This window comes from Carassius gibelio, chromosome A12 (assembly GCF_023724105.1).
Source record: "Carassius gibelio isolate Cgi1373 ecotype wild population from Czech Republic chromosome A12, carGib1.2-hapl.c, whole genome shotgun sequence".
Taxonomy (NCBI): Eukaryota; Metazoa; Chordata; class Actinopteri; order Cypriniformes; family Cyprinidae; genus Carassius; species Carassius gibelio.
In genome coordinates this window covers 21,445,476-21,462,573 of record NC_068382.1, presented here as the reverse complement: position 1 = coordinate 21,462,573, position 17,098 = coordinate 21,445,476, and the positions used below count along the sequence as shown (strand labels likewise).

Sequence of the window (17,098 nt, the reverse complement as noted above, 5' to 3'; positions counted from 1 at the left end):
TGCATTTTGCCAATAAATTCCTTCAAGCACATTAAAAAAGTTAAGGGTTAGGTTAACCCTAACCCTAACCCTAACCCTAAAGATACTTTGCGCTATTGGATGACAAATCCTGACTAACCAGCTGTCCGATCTTGTTCCACAGCATCTGAAATGCTGCATATGGTCACTCGGAAATGCCCAAGCAAAGTCTGTCATCAAAACTGTTAAAGGACTGTGTTCCCAAACAGCAGCACCCACCTCCGAAAGCAATAAGCACATTCATCGTTTTGTCTGCTCGTTCTGAAGTGCAAGTAAATTATTATATAGGACAATTATTATATTCAGTAGCTTCTTCTACTTTTCTTAGTGATGTATAGTGCTAGTTTATCAAGTGATGATTTTGTTCTCTTTGACTGGTTGTATGGAAACTAGGGGTGCTCCGATCACGATCGGCCGATCGTTATGCGCATCTCGTCAGTAAAGCCGTTTCTCTAATCAGCGGTTAATTCCATCAGGTGCGTGATTTGACATAGAGAAGCTGTTACTACACAGAGCCGTTGTTAATAGAGAAGATGCGCAAATCACGTTAATTTTCAGCGTTTATTGGCCCATCTCCTCAGTTAACAACGGCTCTGTGTAGTAATAGCTGCTCTATGTGAAATCACGCACCTGATGGAATTAACCGCTGATTAGAAAACCGGCTTTACTGACGAGATGCGCATTAACGATCGGCCGATCGTGATCGGAGCACCCCTAATGGAAACTCAAAAATGTTTTGTGCAATATTCTAATTTTGCGGAAAAGTTAAATTCACAACTTTGAATGGAAACCCGGCTTATGAAAGGCAACGAAACTTCACTCAATCAAAGATCTTTATTTTTAGAGCTCTGTCATTAATTCCATTATTCAACATCTCATGGTAACCCAAAGTAATGTTATGTTTGTACTCACGTAGTGAGCAGCCAACGGGATTGTTTGGCCAGACCCAGACAAGCAGCAAGACAAATGACCAGATCCAAGATCAGTATCAGTAGGTACGTCAACCACCTTCACAGGAAAGAAAAGACTTTTATAAGCAGTTTATAAACATTAAATGATGTGATTTGAGATGTTGTTGAGAATTCACACAATATCACATAAAATCAATACAAAGGAAAATTAAAATCATAAAAAAATGAAAAAATGAATATTTCATGTCAACAATCGTACCATTTGTTTAATTTTTTTATTTCTCATCAGGAATTTTAGGTTGAATTTTTAGTTACATTTAAGTTAAACATGACAGAGACTCTGCTGAGCTACAAAAGCGCAATCGCTAAAAGATAGAATCTTCTTGTTAGCGTGCGTGTTCTGCCTAGGCCACTCCAGAGAGCTCTTCGTCTCTGGAAATAATTCATAATAGATGAACAACTTCTATAGGTATTAATATTTCATACACTGAAACCTTGTCAGAGGGGAATAGATGAACGTGTCTCTTCCTATAAACTGCTCTCAGACACATGCACACCCACATTCACATTATCACATCGGCTATATTAATATGCTTCCTATCAAAGATTAACTTTTCTGGCAACCTAACCTAATGAATTGTGAAATCAACGCTTATCATGCTGCCATCTGCAATGTGGCATGATGACAGGAATATAAATGCAGTGGATGTTTTGATGGATGACCAGTGGTGAAACTGCAGCTGTAAATAATGTGTGATCTATAGTGTCTAACACAAGGAAATGGCTTTAAATGCAACTATAAGAGAGACTGTACACACACGCATTAGTAGTTAATGGACAACTATGGTGCTTCACTCAACCACACTTAGAAGAATACTTAGAGGCAAGGATGGAATATTTCATAATGTTTTTGCATGCTACAAAACAAAGGTAGAAAATAAACCTGCAGTGCACAGAAAATCTATTGCAGGAGAGGTACATTATGGGAAAATGTAAGGTGGCAGCTTGCCTGTAATACTCCACGTATGCTGTCTGATCAGCTATGGCTGCCAGGTCGACTTTTGCCTTTTCCCAGTCAGGAAGCCCAAGTAACTGCTTAATGATGTTGTCTGACATCTGTTGCATGAACTGCAGTGTCTGCACAAAGTCTCCACGTGTGGCAAAGATCTCGCCCAATCGAGACAAGTGCTCGTTCAGACCGTTCTGCATGCCTCCCACAGTACCAGTAACCTGGGAGAGAATAACACTGTTAGTACACACAGAAATACTGTTAGCCATGGTTTTATAATAACATAATTTTTTTTATACAATAACATAGAGAAAAAAAACTGATAACTTTATTCAGCACGGATGTTTTTTATTCAACGTTTTATTCATCGTAAAATCCTTGAATAAAGGTATCATGGTTTTAACAAATATAATACGCAGCACAATTGTTTAAATGATAATAACAAAATTGTTTCTTGAGCAACGAATCAGCATATAAAAAGACAATGATGACTGCAGTAATGGCTACTGGAAATTCAACTTTGCAATCACAGTAATAAATTACATTTTATATATTCAGATAGAAAACTGTTATTTTAAACTGCAATAGTATTTCACAATAGCTTTTTTTTTTTTTTTTTTGATTGGTGAGCAAAACAATACTTCTATCAAACTATTTAATGTTGTGAATCTGTTTGTCTTTCTGACATGCACATTAAATACAGAATAAATAATAAAACTAAGAAACGTGACCTTCATAACATAACCTATTCAATATACCTTTCAAGAGGTAATAATATGCAAACTTAGATATTAATATGCACTTTTAAGGAAGAATATGCTTTTTTTTTTTTGGTAAATAAGGTCCAAAAGTGTACCTTTTGGAACCGATCTAATGACAACTTTAAAAGGTTTTTTTTTTTTTTTTTTTTCTGAGAGTGGGCTTGCCTATAATAGCAATAAAAAAAAGCCAAACTAGGTATGTGAGAAAGTACTGACTGTGCTCTAAAAAGAACTGTTTTCAGTGTAAATGGCCAAAAAGATATACTCGGTTTGTAACCAGATTTGTGTTCTCTTGTGTTCATAGACCCACCCAAAGCTTAATTAAATATAGTGTTACTAAGGAAAAAAATAAAAGGATGGGATGAGATGAGACCAGATGGTGATTGCATGCAATACAGCATATTTACACTTCAGTTAGAGTAAAAGAAAAAAAGGCATAGAATCAGGGGATTCCTAGGGAAATGCTCTACATCCTAAATCAAATACTCCTAGCACAGACTCAATTCCCAGCAGTTTTCTTTGGGTTATGACCAAGTGGCAACCTCCTGCTCTTTCTTTTACTTTTCTTTTCTTTTCCATTATCTGGGAGTGACGTCTGGTGATGCGCTGCCAAGATGGCGACGGCCGCCTCTGCCCACTTTTGGCTTCATAAACACTCTTCGGAAACTTGTGGGTGACACGGACACTATGTCCACGTCTATGGTTATGACATTATTACGAGAGTGAAGTGATCTCATACCCAAAATGTTGAGAAACTCAATTACTTACTGGTTATCTACTTTGACGGGACTCATTTTTCATCAGATCTCTGAGCTCACATCAGCACTGCAATTTCCTGAACCATTTCATCTTCATGAAATACAAAAGTCCAGATGTGTTTTATTTATTTATTTATTTATTTTTAATTCTAAGAGAGTGATTTTGAGGAAATTTTTTAATGTTTTTTGGGAATAGCAAAGTTTATTGTGTGGCCACAACTGTGAAAGCCTATTCAGTGGGGTTTAATATCTCATCTGAACATAATCCAATAATCTAGCTAATAAACAAATGCTAGACATCTGAGCTGCATTTCTTAAGCCACAACTATAATGCATTTGAGGAAGTGGTTAAGATACGAGACCGAGATTTGTCTCCCAGCGCTGTGGCTCTAATTGATTGTCTCTGGTTTCTGTTGGAGCTCAGCTTCTGCAATTAAATTTGAATGGGAGAGTTGAAGCATGAAATAGAACACAAGCACTAAGTGCTGTTGCCTGCTCTATATCCAGATATGATTTTCTATTTCTCCATTAAAATTGTGTGTGGGTGGGTGGGTGTGTTTGTGTGTTGGGGGCGGGGGGGTCAACCTTTCAATGACCTTACTGCTTACAGGTCTTCTAATAATGACTGTGGTAATGTCTGGGGATTTGCTGGTGGAACTAGTTCAGAGGTTCTCAATATAGTTACTGAGAACCAGAAATAAATCAACATATAAAGACTAACAATGGAATAAAGACTGCGCGGAAGTAGTAAGATAACGATCAGATGTGACTCTTACAAACAGTGGTGTGTTGAAACATGAACTTTTTAGCGTTCAGCGTTGACATTAAAACAAAAAAAACAAAAAAACAATCTCAGGAACTCAAGCACAACAGTCAAAGTCACTTTATCTTCAGATTCTCCTTCGACGAACGTTTGATTAACTGCCTTGTGGGTGATGGATAAACAGCTCTCAGCTCCAGTTTTTATTGCTTTCTATCAATTTTCTCTCACAGTTAACTGTTGTGTATGAAGAATATTAGGAGGATTGTGGGTATTTTCCTGGGAGAGACTTTTAGTTAGAGTCTTTGGGTTGTTTGAAATGGTAAGGATCTCACAACTTTTCCACAAACAAAAACTTTCAAAACACATCAGAAAAACATGATTTTTATTTTTGCACCTTAAACACATTTCATATGTTCCACACTATTACAGGGTATATACAGCAATCCTTAAGTTAAATTTACTACTTTTTAATACCTTTTTTACTACCTTCAGAATATTTTTTAAAACCATCACGACACTGAATTGCAAGTGTTAATCAGCGACCTTTCTATTATTTACAGATTTTGACATATATAACATACAAAAAAGAATGGATTTAGAGACTGATGTTGACAACATATTGCACATTTATTTCACTTAGTAAATAAAAATAAAACAAACTACATAAAATGTGCAATGGAGACTGGAGAATGGATAATTCCAGCACGCTCGCTGGCATTCATTGCAAGTTGATGCATTACAAACGGGCATCTTCTATGAACTGTTGCGGATTCAAAACTGCGCCACAAATTTGCGGCGGTGGTGGTGGAGGTGCAGCCGCGCAGACAGCTGAGATTGTTAGAATTAACTGCTCTCTCTGAGCACGCATTCCATTTTTCAGTTTTAGCACTGAAAATAAAACCAATGCCATTCTTTATACTTATTTACAATTGTGTTTAAAGTTTTTCTAAAAGTTATATAATTATGAAAAACAGTAAACAAGTTTCACCCAAATTTAATTTGTCTTTTAATTTATGAAATTTAAACACATTTTATTTTTGGTAAATAAAGGGGATTTGCTATTAAAATTAAAACATGGAAGAAATATTGTGATTTATTTCTTTAAAAAATAAAGTTTAATGAATGCATATTTGTCCTTTTAACTGAACTTAAGACAGGTGGTGATGCTTAAGATATTTTTGGTCATTGAGGGTTTCTGTAAAAAAATAGTAATAGATCAAATTAATTATTATTAAAAGATAATACTACTACTAATTCTACTATCATACTAATGTATATACAATGCACTATGAATTGATGAGCTGCCGGGTTCATGAATATTAATCACATTGTCTGCGTTCGGTCAAACTGATTTGCTGAAATCAAAACAGGGATGGTACTAAATCAGTGCCAGCCAATGAAATAATTGCCATTTGCGCTTTAGCTCCGCCCACTACCGGAGAAAACGGTATGTCTTCTGCTTGTTCGAAAAATGAATATGAATAATTCTAAATTAACTCCATTATTTTGACAGGAGAAGACAACAAAGAATAGTTTACATATAGCTTGTCGATTCAGCGTGGTAAGACTCTCGCTCTCTAATCTGACTCCAATAAGACACAATAAGACCTTCACAAGCTCAGAGGACGGTACAGAACAACCCAGTGCTCTGCATCATGTCACAATGTGCAGAGAACAGAGGTATTTATAGAACAAGAGAGCTTCTGGTTGACATTCTGTAATATTATATCCACCCTAAAATAATTCAGAAAGTTATTTATTTTCCTGTATTCACCAAAAAACTATTGGACATTTCCAGAATTATTACCTGGGGGAAAAAAATACAGTTCCACTTAACAGAAAGCGTGCCATCATGCAATATGGGGTAAGTTGTCACAATGACCATGTTGCATATTAACATTTATTTTAAAATAATAAATTTTAATAAAATATGGAAATATTATGTTACATAACAATACTAAGAATAAATGATGATGATGATAATAATAATAATAATAATATTCATATTGTGGACCATTTAAAGGCTATAATACAGTAAATAATAAATTATTTAATAATTATTCCTAAAACAAAACTGTAATAATATTTTTTATCTACATTTCATAAAGTGTATAAAACACTCAAAATGTATCTACAGCATCATGGTTCTCCTGTAACCCAAAATGTAAGTTCTTGTTAATCCCTAGGTGCTTCTGTGAACACAAAACAGACCCGCACAGGAAGCCAAACAGTTCATTTGCAAGCACAGAGGGGGTGCTGAGAGGAGGGAAACAAGAGACCTTATGGCCCAGAACCAATAAACCTGAAAAACCAAACAGTCAACGCTCAACACTCATGCAAAAAACAAGTTCTACTATTCCTTCTCTTGACTCCCTTTGAAAGGGCAGTCCAGTGCTTTCAGACAAAAAGAGTGTGTGTGTTTGTGTGTGTGTGTGTGTGTGAGAGAGAGAGAGAGAGAGAGAGAGAGAGAGAGAGAGAGAGAGAGAGAGAAAGAGAAAACAAGCATCTGTGTACAATGGATGCCAAATTAAATCATTGTTTTCAGGCAGGCAGAACCATTGAAGAGCCTCAATCAGGAAGTCAAAGATTTCCACAATTGACTTCATCAAAGCCTTTGTCCCAGAGTTCATTGCTAATTATAGGCATAGCATGCTCGGGTTTTCATACAGTGGAAACTTTGTTCCATTTGAAGGACCTGGGCACTAAGGAGAAATACAAGAATGGAGGGTCTCTTCTACTTGATGGCATTCTTAGATGTATTGATGATTCTTGAAGACATTAATCTGTGGTCATGACCCAAAGATCAAAAACATCTCTGGTTCTTCTAAGCATCATTACATCATTTTTTTCATAAAAAAAAATGCTCTTATCTCTATTAGGCAGACTGCTAATGAAAATTATGGCTGATTTTCCCCCCAAAAGTGCAGTTCCTAGGTCAGTTCTGCCTTTTGGCTTGCGATGACTCAGAGAGTGTGTCGAGGGAATCAAGTTGACCCCAGATAAGTGTGTGCCTCATAATTCAGAGCGAGACAGAAACAGATGCATTAATCTCCATTAGTGCAGAAGGGGAGTTCATTCTCAACTCCTCATGAAAAAGCGGGCAGATGCTCGAAGCACTTTCAGTGTTCAGTTCAGAACCACAGCATCAACACTTCCCTGAAGGCTTGTACAGCAGGTGTAAGTGAGCTGAACAGCTCTAGGAGATCACTGATCTATAGCTTGTGAGATGTTTGCACTCAAACTTGCACAATTTTTTGTTATGAACTATATGGAAGTAAATAAATTTGTCATCAGCTACACACTTGGAAATAAATATAAGGTGAGGTTCGGGTTGATGATGTCATCACTAGAGTTAGGATAATGTCCAGTGACCTCAAACTGACAGTATCTGGGAATTTTGACTGTTTTGCTAACAGGTGTGACGCTCAAATTGTCTTCTTCATACAACTTTTAATAGCAGCTTTATGTCTGTTTTGAGAGACAGAGGGATTGATAAAGAGAGTGATGGAGCAACAGAAAGATAGACCTGGAATGATGGATAGAGTGATGAAGCGACGGATAGATAGATAGATAGATAGATAGATAGATAGATAGATAGATAGATAGATAGATAGATAGATAGATAGATAGATAGATAGATAGATAGATAGATAGATAGATAGATAGATGATGGATGGATGTCCAGGAAACCTGTTTGAAAACAGTCATTATTTTTGTAGCTGAAATCACACACATGTACACACACCTTTAATGAGGGGTAAAATGTGAACTAAGCATTGCTTTTGCAGTCTTTCAGTCAACCAGGCAATGAAATAGCTAAAACTCACAACCAGAGGCATGAAAGGCCCTACCGAGTGCATGAAATTGGTGCGTGAAGCAGGATAAAAGCGTCTTAGTGTCACTGTCAGCTCTACGCATTTGAATCAGAAAACGGAGACGGATAAAAATAGGTCTGGCTGAAGATACATGAATTAGGTTTTATTCATGCCCCAGCCTTCAGGGCCTTGAAAGGGACAATGACGAAAGAGAAAAAGAGGCCTCTATAACTGCACACACATAAAAGGCTGTAAAAACCAATCTGAGGTATTTTCTCCAACCATTCCATATCACAGAAACACACTACATGGTGTGTCTGTTTTCTAACACACACAGATACAGCCCTTGTCATTCACATCTCTCCAGAGAGACTGAGCGGTTACATGTAGCTGCATATATCTTCAGCGGTGTCCTTGCTATTGCAAAAGGATGTCAGAAAATCAATCATGCACTCAGTGGGGAAGCCATGAAATTTTAGCAGCGCCGATAGGCAGAAAAAAGATTTAACAGGAGCAATTAACTGAATGGGATATAGGGACCATCTGGCTGAGGTTTGGATGGAAGGAATGCTTTGATTGAAAGAGCAGAACTATTTGCAAGGAGGGAAAAGACGATGTTAGAGCCTTTAGAGGGAGTAAATTTGCTTGAGAGAAGTCAGCAAGACTTCTGGGACATTTCAGCTGAAATCTGTCAAGACTAAAGTTGGCCAGGGAGTCAAAAACAGTCTCGGTGTGTTATTTATAGTCAGCGCTGCTATATTTGTACTTACCAAACTGTCCACTCCCGTCAGCGTGTGATTGGCATTATAGAGAGAATAGGTCAGCTGGTACACCCCATCATTGGTTTCACTGTTTCCATAGAAACCAACTCCCACGGCAACACTGAAAAGTCACAAGGTGAAAAGTTACAATTAGTTCACACATTGTAATCATCAGGCCCTCACGGAATACGCACATATGCAGAAATCCGCAGAGGGATTTCCACAGATCTGGAACACCGGTCATTCAGAGTTTTACACATCCCTCACTCCTTGCATGAATTTTATAGAAAAAAGTTTACATGGATTTAGCAACCACTAAGTATGTACATTTGATTACCATTGCTGAAAAATATGGAAAAAAGTGAAATACAAAAAATTCAATAACACACATAACACACAGTTTTTTGGTAATCTTTTTTGGTTATAGTGCAGTGCAGTATGCCTTGCGAAAATTTGATAGAAAATACCACCAATTTTTTGCGCCTATAAGACCCAGTGGCATCGAAAGCAACCTCTTATGCTGCGTTTACACCAAACGCGAATAGAGCATCTGGCGCGAATGATTTCAATGTTAAGTCAATGTAAAGATGCGTTTATGCACATCTAGAGGTGTCGTGGTGTGGTAGACGCGAATTCGCCTCTTTCGCGCATCTAGTTACAGGAGATTCTGGGGACCATAGGAAGCAGACAGCGACCGGCTTTTCTGGTGGAAAATTGGCATTAATACCCCCACCTTGCGCAGCTGTACCTGAGTGTACCTGGGACATCAGTGCGGTCGGAGCGCATCTTCTCAACAGCTAGACATAAAGTGAATAAAAAACGCTCTGCTCTGGACCCCGAAAATGTTGATCGACTTGTTTTCCTATCCAATAATTTTTTAAAGGCCATAGCCTTTAATTATGCCTACCTAGTGCCGCCTAGCCTAACTGTCAGCTACGTTCAATAAAAAAAAAAAAAAACATGGGCTGTTCTCAAGTCCATTTAAAGTTTAATTTTTTTGAACAGTTGTTTGAAATGGATTGAATCATTATTTAAAATAATCTTGGAGATTTTTGAATTGCCTAAATCATAAATGCAGCCGGGTTGAAGCCTGCAGTGATGCTTTTTCTTTTGTTATGGCAGCCATCCCCTCTGCATATATATTTTTTCAAGAATGTGGCACTCTTGTTGCTGTTTGTTATTTAGCACGAAACATCATGCCAATAAATAAGAAATATTGCTGACTTGTGCGTTTCCAGAACTCTCTTTACGTCCATCCGTTATTTGACGTTCAAAAAGGAAACGTCTTTTTTTAGATATGGAAAATCGATTTTACAATCGATTCAATAAAACTTATGTCTTAAAAATCAAAAAAAAACAATTTCACTAAAGTGACAGCCTACTATAGAGTAGTATTGCATCCTTCATATCTCTAAAGAGTCTTTAGTTTTATCACATTCATAAAAGACAGATATCGCTGTTTCACTTCTCTCCAAAAACAGTTGAGCTCCTGGAGGCGTGCCATAGGAGGAGCTAAAGAATCTCAAGCACACGAAGCTTTTGCACATCGATCATCTGCAAGCTGTGACATCGACATAAATAAATCAGGGACAAAAACTTTATTAACTATCAGCACTGCCGATGACTTCCGTAACCCGAAAAAAGCATACGTCCGTCAATATATTGTTCTGTCCATCGACCCTTACATCCAGTGTTCTTTCTATCTTCCCATCGCTCTGTCTTCCTCTCTGCTAACAAAAAAATATATTTTTAATAGTTTTATTAACAATTCAAGTCAACAACTTGGACCATCTGAAGCCAGTCACCTTGTAAGCAATGTCAGAAAATGTTCCCCGAGTTTAAATAAATCTAATTTTGGAATTAATAGGCTCTAAACGGATCTGAAGTTAAATGACTGCAAAATAATGGCACTGTGGTAGGACGGGTAGTGCACATGTGCCACATGCAGACCTTTAATATTCAGCAGAAGCCATACTGTGCCAGAGGCTAATGTTCCCCAGTCACAAATAACACAAGGGATGAAGAAATGACAAACAAGATGGTGCCTTCTGCCAGGGAGAACAGCTCACAAACACTATGAAAGCAAGAGAAAGAGGCGAACTGTCCAAAACAATAACACAATCACTAATAATCTGACCACTACATTGCAATTCTTAATAAGCCACAATATCACCATCAAATAAATTATTCTAAACCAATTCGATGTACTCAACTTTGGCAACAGAATGATACTTCAGATGTGAATCATTGTGAATTTAGAAATAAAATACAATATGTTTTAATTCTATCATCATTTATTTACCCTCATGGTGTATCAAACCTGTATAATAGGGATGCACGATATTGGATTTTGGCCGATATTCGATATGCCGATATTTTCAAAATAATTTTGGCCGATGCCGATACCGATATCGATATATATACAAATATATACTGATATATTTAAACTTTAATTTTACTGAAGAGAAATCCATGTATCTCTTCTGTACTGATTCTACCATAAATTTATTATTTTACAAATGTAGACAGATATTCACATCTGAAAAACAGGTCAATTATTTCACTTGGAGAATATCGGTTTGGCTCATCGGCAGAAATATTCATATCGGCCGATACCGATAATGGTCATTTTAAGCTTTTATCGGCCGATACCGATATTGTGCCGATATTATCGTGCATCCCTACTGTATAACTTATTTTTTTCTGTGGAAAATATCTCTGAATACCAGAATATCACAGAGACTTTGGGCTGGTAAACAGCCATCTTCTAACCACCCACAACACTCTAGAATCACAAGGGCAAGGTTTGGACAGCCTCTACAACTGTTTGGGCTTTACATTAAAAGTACCTGCACTGACATACACAATCTTTTTGAGATAAACCATCTATAATATCATAGATATCATAGAGTTTTTGGCATGAAACAAAGAATATTAGCAGGACAGCACATTCCCTCCCCCCAAACCACAGTCGTCTCACCAATGGGAACAGGAAGCATCTTACATAGAAAGGATGATGTCATCAAAATGGCCAGACTCATCTCTGTTCTTGGTATTTGGTTCATTAGCCCCCAGAGACACTGTAAGGTCAATAACATCGTACAGGATGTGAAGTCATATCCTGCATTGCCTTCTTCATATAAGCTGCCCTTTAAAGTCTATTCCTGACCGACCTTCCTTTGTGTTAAACATGAATTTGACGTTTGCGGACCATAATGAGCAGAGTAATGAAATGCAAAATCTGTTCTCGGTCTCGTGTCAGCTGAAGAATTGAGAGAGATTTTAGAGTTGCAGAGGGTACTCCTGGGGAAATGTAAAAGTGTAATGATTCCTCCAAAGCTTCTTGCCTTTGGAGTTGGGGATGAGTCATAAAGGCACACACTCAAACACAAACAAATAAAGAATGCACAGTGCCCTAAGGCCACGTGCCGTCTTATGCCGAAACGACTTATGGGAGAATGTGTGCGGCCTGGAACAGGGGACTTTATTAAAATTACGGGGAGAGTGAATACTAATTAGCTGGATGCCTCTTGCCAAACTGCATCATTCTCCTGATCCATCTCTGATTTAAAAAGTGCATGGGAAAATTGAGCTGCATTGGGAAGAGGAAGGAGAGGACGATAAAGAGAGATGCATGCCAGAATTGTCATAAAAATGGCAAGAGCTGACTAAAATTGGCAGATTCTATTAGGGTTATTATTATTAACGGAAACTAAAATCAAAACAAAAACAAATGAACAGACCAAATGAATTTCATTTTCGATCAAGGTGTTTACATTAAGGCTTTTCAGTCAGATTGAGCCATCAATCCGATTACTGAGGGATTCTTTGGTTGTATTTAAACGTAGCTAGTGTTTGTTTGGTTCTCAGTGTTTCTGCAGACACAAAGGTATCAGGCTGCTGCATTACGCAGCTCTGAGGAAGAATTAATGCATCAAACCTTTAAAAGGCTGAAAGCGCTAAGCAGCATGTTAACTAGATATCTAAGAGTAAAAACGTATCTTCTTGGTAGTGATTTGAATGTAGAGATTATAAAAGCAATACAAACTGTGGTTGGTTGTCTTTCAAGTCAGTTATGATGATCCATTACTATCCAAGTTTGTTTGTCTTCGCCAAAATAAGCTACAAAGTGAATTAGACTTTTTAGCAACACTCAAATGAATGTCTTTGCAAGGAACTAAGAACAGCAGAATTTGAATCCTTTCATGGATTAACTCACTCTGCGAGATGAATTACCCAAATTATTAAAATTGTAGACGGTTGCTGGGGAAGAACTGAATCAGAATCACTCTGCTACAGTCCAAACTCATCTTCAGACAGGCAATAAGGAGGAAAAGTCTGATGATGCTCATCATTTTATGACAAAAATCCAAGATTATAGCCAATAGCTCCTCACAGTTCATCACTGTGCTGTCTCCTCCACGCTTTTCAGAAATATATATTGCTAGTTATGTATCAACTAATTATACATTTACTGGTACATTATAAATATATCCCAAAAATGTTATGTTATGTAAAGTTATGTGAACTTAAAAAATCCAGCATTTAAAAAATGATAATTAGAGGATGATCTAACTGTGCTAGAGCCATCAAATTACAATGTATGTTACACAAGAAAATCTTGACAGGCTGGGTTCTGAAGGTCACCTTAACATTTAATTGCACACTATATTTACATTTATGCATTTAACAGACACTTTTATCCAAAGCTACTTACAGTGCATTCAGGCTATACATTCTTTAACCAGTATGTGTGTTCCCTGGGAATTGAACCCATGCCTTTTGAGCTGCTAATGCAATGCTCTAACACTGAAGCCATAAGGACACTACAAATCAAAAGTTTTGTTATAATTTTTTTTTTAAAATGTTTTTAAAAGACGTCTCTATGCAAGGCTGCATTTACAGTATATGGTCAAAAATACAGTCAAAACTATAGTAATCATTGTAATGCACTCCTACTGAATAAAATGTATTTCTTTAAATAAATAAATATTACTGAGCACAATCCTTTGAACAGCATTGTGTATTGCAAAAAGCCGGCCTTTAAAACAGTATTGCAAACTGTACCGCTTCTCCCATTAAATGCATGTATGTCATATGGACAGTTAGAGTAACAGCTAGAATAAAATAAAAAAAAGTTAAGAGCCCTTAAAATAGAACTAATTGCTAATGATGTCATTTCCACAAGAACCACATTGCATTAAGATGATCTGCTTGTAAATGACATTAAATGGTAAAAACAGTGCCAAATAAAAAAATCTCATAGTCTGACCTCAAAAACCAGGTCTGAAAGCCGGCACATAAATACTGGCTAAAATAGAGCTAGTGCTTCTATCAACTGTATAAAACAACATTATTTAATACGGGCTGGAAAGGCTTGTTTGCTGAGGCTGTGACCCTCTGTTAAGCCATCTTGGTCCTGCAAGATTCATTAGAACGTGACTGATGAACACCATTGGTCACTCACCCTCAAACTGTAAGCCCCAACTTCTGGTTTCATCAAGTTCTTCAAAATAAAATGACAACACAATAACATGAGAATTGGCAATTTAGTTGCATATTAAAATAATAATATGCCTTTTTTGTTCAAAACAAACTGTCAAAAAAGTTGAGACTAAAGAGAAAATGTTATAATGCTACAGGAATAAAAACAACTAGAATTGATTGATTGATTGATTGGTTGGCCTGGTTTAATACATAAAGTTAATTTAATCAAATATATGTCAGGATAGTACCATTGTCTTCAATCTGATGTTACCTTCATTGCAAAAAGCAGAGGTCAAAGAAAAGACAATGACATGAAAATTACTTGTATGAAAAGTTTTATGAAGATGTGGCAGGTGTTATGAAACTCACACACTGCTCTGGCCAAGCATCAGTCAATAAAAAATAAATTAATGATGAGGTTAAAGTATGCTGTTCTAGAGTCATCGCTATCAGCCATATGCCGAGCAGTGGCTGTCAGGAATGAGCCCTTACACACGACGAATAGGAAGCTGACAATAGGTAACAGATGTCAGAGAGCAGGTGTGCATGAGGGAGAAAACAACTAGTGTCCTTGTACACACACATGCAGGTGAAGCAGAGCAGGCAGAAGAGATCTGAATGACAGCCGCACCATGTGCAAGACCTGTCTTTACACAACTGAAAAATACCAACTGCAAAACAACTCAACTCAGTTCTAATGGACATTTCTCTGTTTTCAATGTATTTCCTTTCATTTTAATCAGAGCAGTTGGAAATGCTCTTCATGTTGTGATCTAAGTGAAAAAGAGCTGTACATCTGAGTACAGGGCAACCATGGCAACACATGCCGTAGATTAACGGAACATTTAAATACCAAAGAAACTATTGCACAACTCCTGCCATTCAGCATCATAATGGAGAAAATGAGAGAAAGATTCTCACATTAGTCACAATGAGACTCTTCACATCTAAAGTGGCAGTCAGAAAAGCACCATCTGCAATTAGGGCCAGTTTCACCTGCAAAAAATACAAATAAATTCTTAACAAGCTCTATTGTTTTCTTCAACTTCTGAAAGTTACAGTACACTTTGGTATTAAAATAAAATTGCATCTCAAAAAATCAAGGACAATTGAAATCTTCATGATAGGACCTCTTTAAATAAAACAAGTAAATTGTATTAATTCCTTTTATAATGCAATTTAAAAACAGGTGCTTTGACCAAACGAGATTAACATAGATATGCTATCAAATTGTTCAAACCAAATCCAAATGTATTAGTGAACAATCTTTATCATTTCACCTGAGAGCAATCTACTACCCCTTTAGAGCTCCATCATGTCACACTGCAGACCCCAGACCCAGACAGAAAATTGATTTGGGGCAATAATGTTACTTGTTCCTCCATCCATCCAACTAAAGGCTGGTTCACACGGCAGGATAATTGGGCCGATTTTAGCCCCGATTCAGCCCTTCCGACAATCTTAGGATGCTCCGATTATCGTAAAATAATCTGATCAAATATTCCTGCCGTGTGTGGTGTGTTAAGACTAATCTCCTCTGCTCGGAAGAATGTCGGGACCGCTCCGATCTCAAATCGGGGATATCCAACATGTTGGATTTATTTTGCCCGATTTCTTCTCGTGTGTGGTGTCCCCCGAGGACAAACAATCACGCAGCCTGTGGACTGTGGCGTGTAGCCAATCAGAACGCGAGGTGACGAGGCAGTGATAGTACCGGGAAACAAAATCAAAACAGCCGGCGTATATAATATAACAAATACAAATAAAGTCGATGGGCATAACTACATCCACAACTGCAGTCCACCAGAGTACATGGAAACTAATATATGAACGTTTATTTCAACGGTTATTAATCTGTGTAGTACGTAACAACATTTCTATGAGATAAAACAACAACTTATCTCCATATCATGATATAGCAAGTATAGTCCATGCTCGCGTCGTCTCCACCTCTTTGACCATCGCCTTTTCTTATTTTTCTTATGTTTTTTTTTCCCGTTAAAAACAAAGCACAAACTATGGCCACTGCATCCTCTTCGTCCGCCATGATTGTTTACTCTAAAGTCACGTTTGATCTCGAGGGATTTTGCGAGATTTCCCGTCTGACCTGGGAATGCTCGGGAGTCAAATCGGTTCGTGTGTGATGTGTTGATATTGCCGTGTGGCTGCACACCACACACGGAGCGACCAAAACTGTTAGACCCGTGATTTTTTATCGCCGTGTGTGGGGTCTCTCAGGTTTGGAAAATCTGCCGACAATTTTAAAATCGTCCCGTGTGAACCAGGCCTAACCAAGCAACCCTATGATTTACTTCTGGACAAAACACTTCTGCTACAAAACCACATTATCATTTAATAGAGATGAAGTCGGCCTTGCTGAGATATACTGACATTTTTTGCAAAAACACATAGATTTTAATAGAGTTTAATGCTATGTTTCCAAAGATGGCTGTATACAGAAAATGCAACACCAACAGATAGCTTTCAGTAAACGAGCTACAAGATATCAGTAATGTCATCAAGGTGAAAATGGTGACATTTTCCAGAATCCATAACCTTAACTAACTAAACATTGAAACTGATATCATATGAAAAGTGCTGGGTGATATATATTGACAATGATTTTGCTGGCAAAATAGAAATATTCATCGTTGAAATATAATCAAAACACTAAAGTCAAAATGACTGACTAATACACACACACACAAACACACACACACACACACACACAGAAAGATAGGGGTTGGTCAGCCACCCCCAATTCAAGGTATACAAGACAAATTCAGACTCATCAGCCAAGATGATGTTTTCTTTA

The 17,098-nt window shown here is 37.3% G+C and overlaps 1 protein-coding gene across 1 annotated transcript in view; it reads right to left on the bottom strand.

The window, feature by feature from the left end:
* The window catches only part of ttyh2 (tweety family member 2), a 47,985-nt gene that overhangs the window by 11,650 nt on the left and 19,237 nt on the right, over positions 1-17,098 (bottom strand). Inside the window, exons 3-5 of the mRNA XM_052611859.1 lie at positions 8,806-8,917; positions 1,939-2,159; positions 931-1,026 (exon numbers count right to left, since the gene is read on the bottom strand). Coding sequence (XP_052467819.1) covers positions 931-1,026; positions 1,939-2,159; positions 8,806-8,917 — 429 coding nt within the window. The remainder of the gene's footprint in view (positions 1-930; positions 1,027-1,938; positions 2,160-8,805; positions 8,918-17,098) is intronic.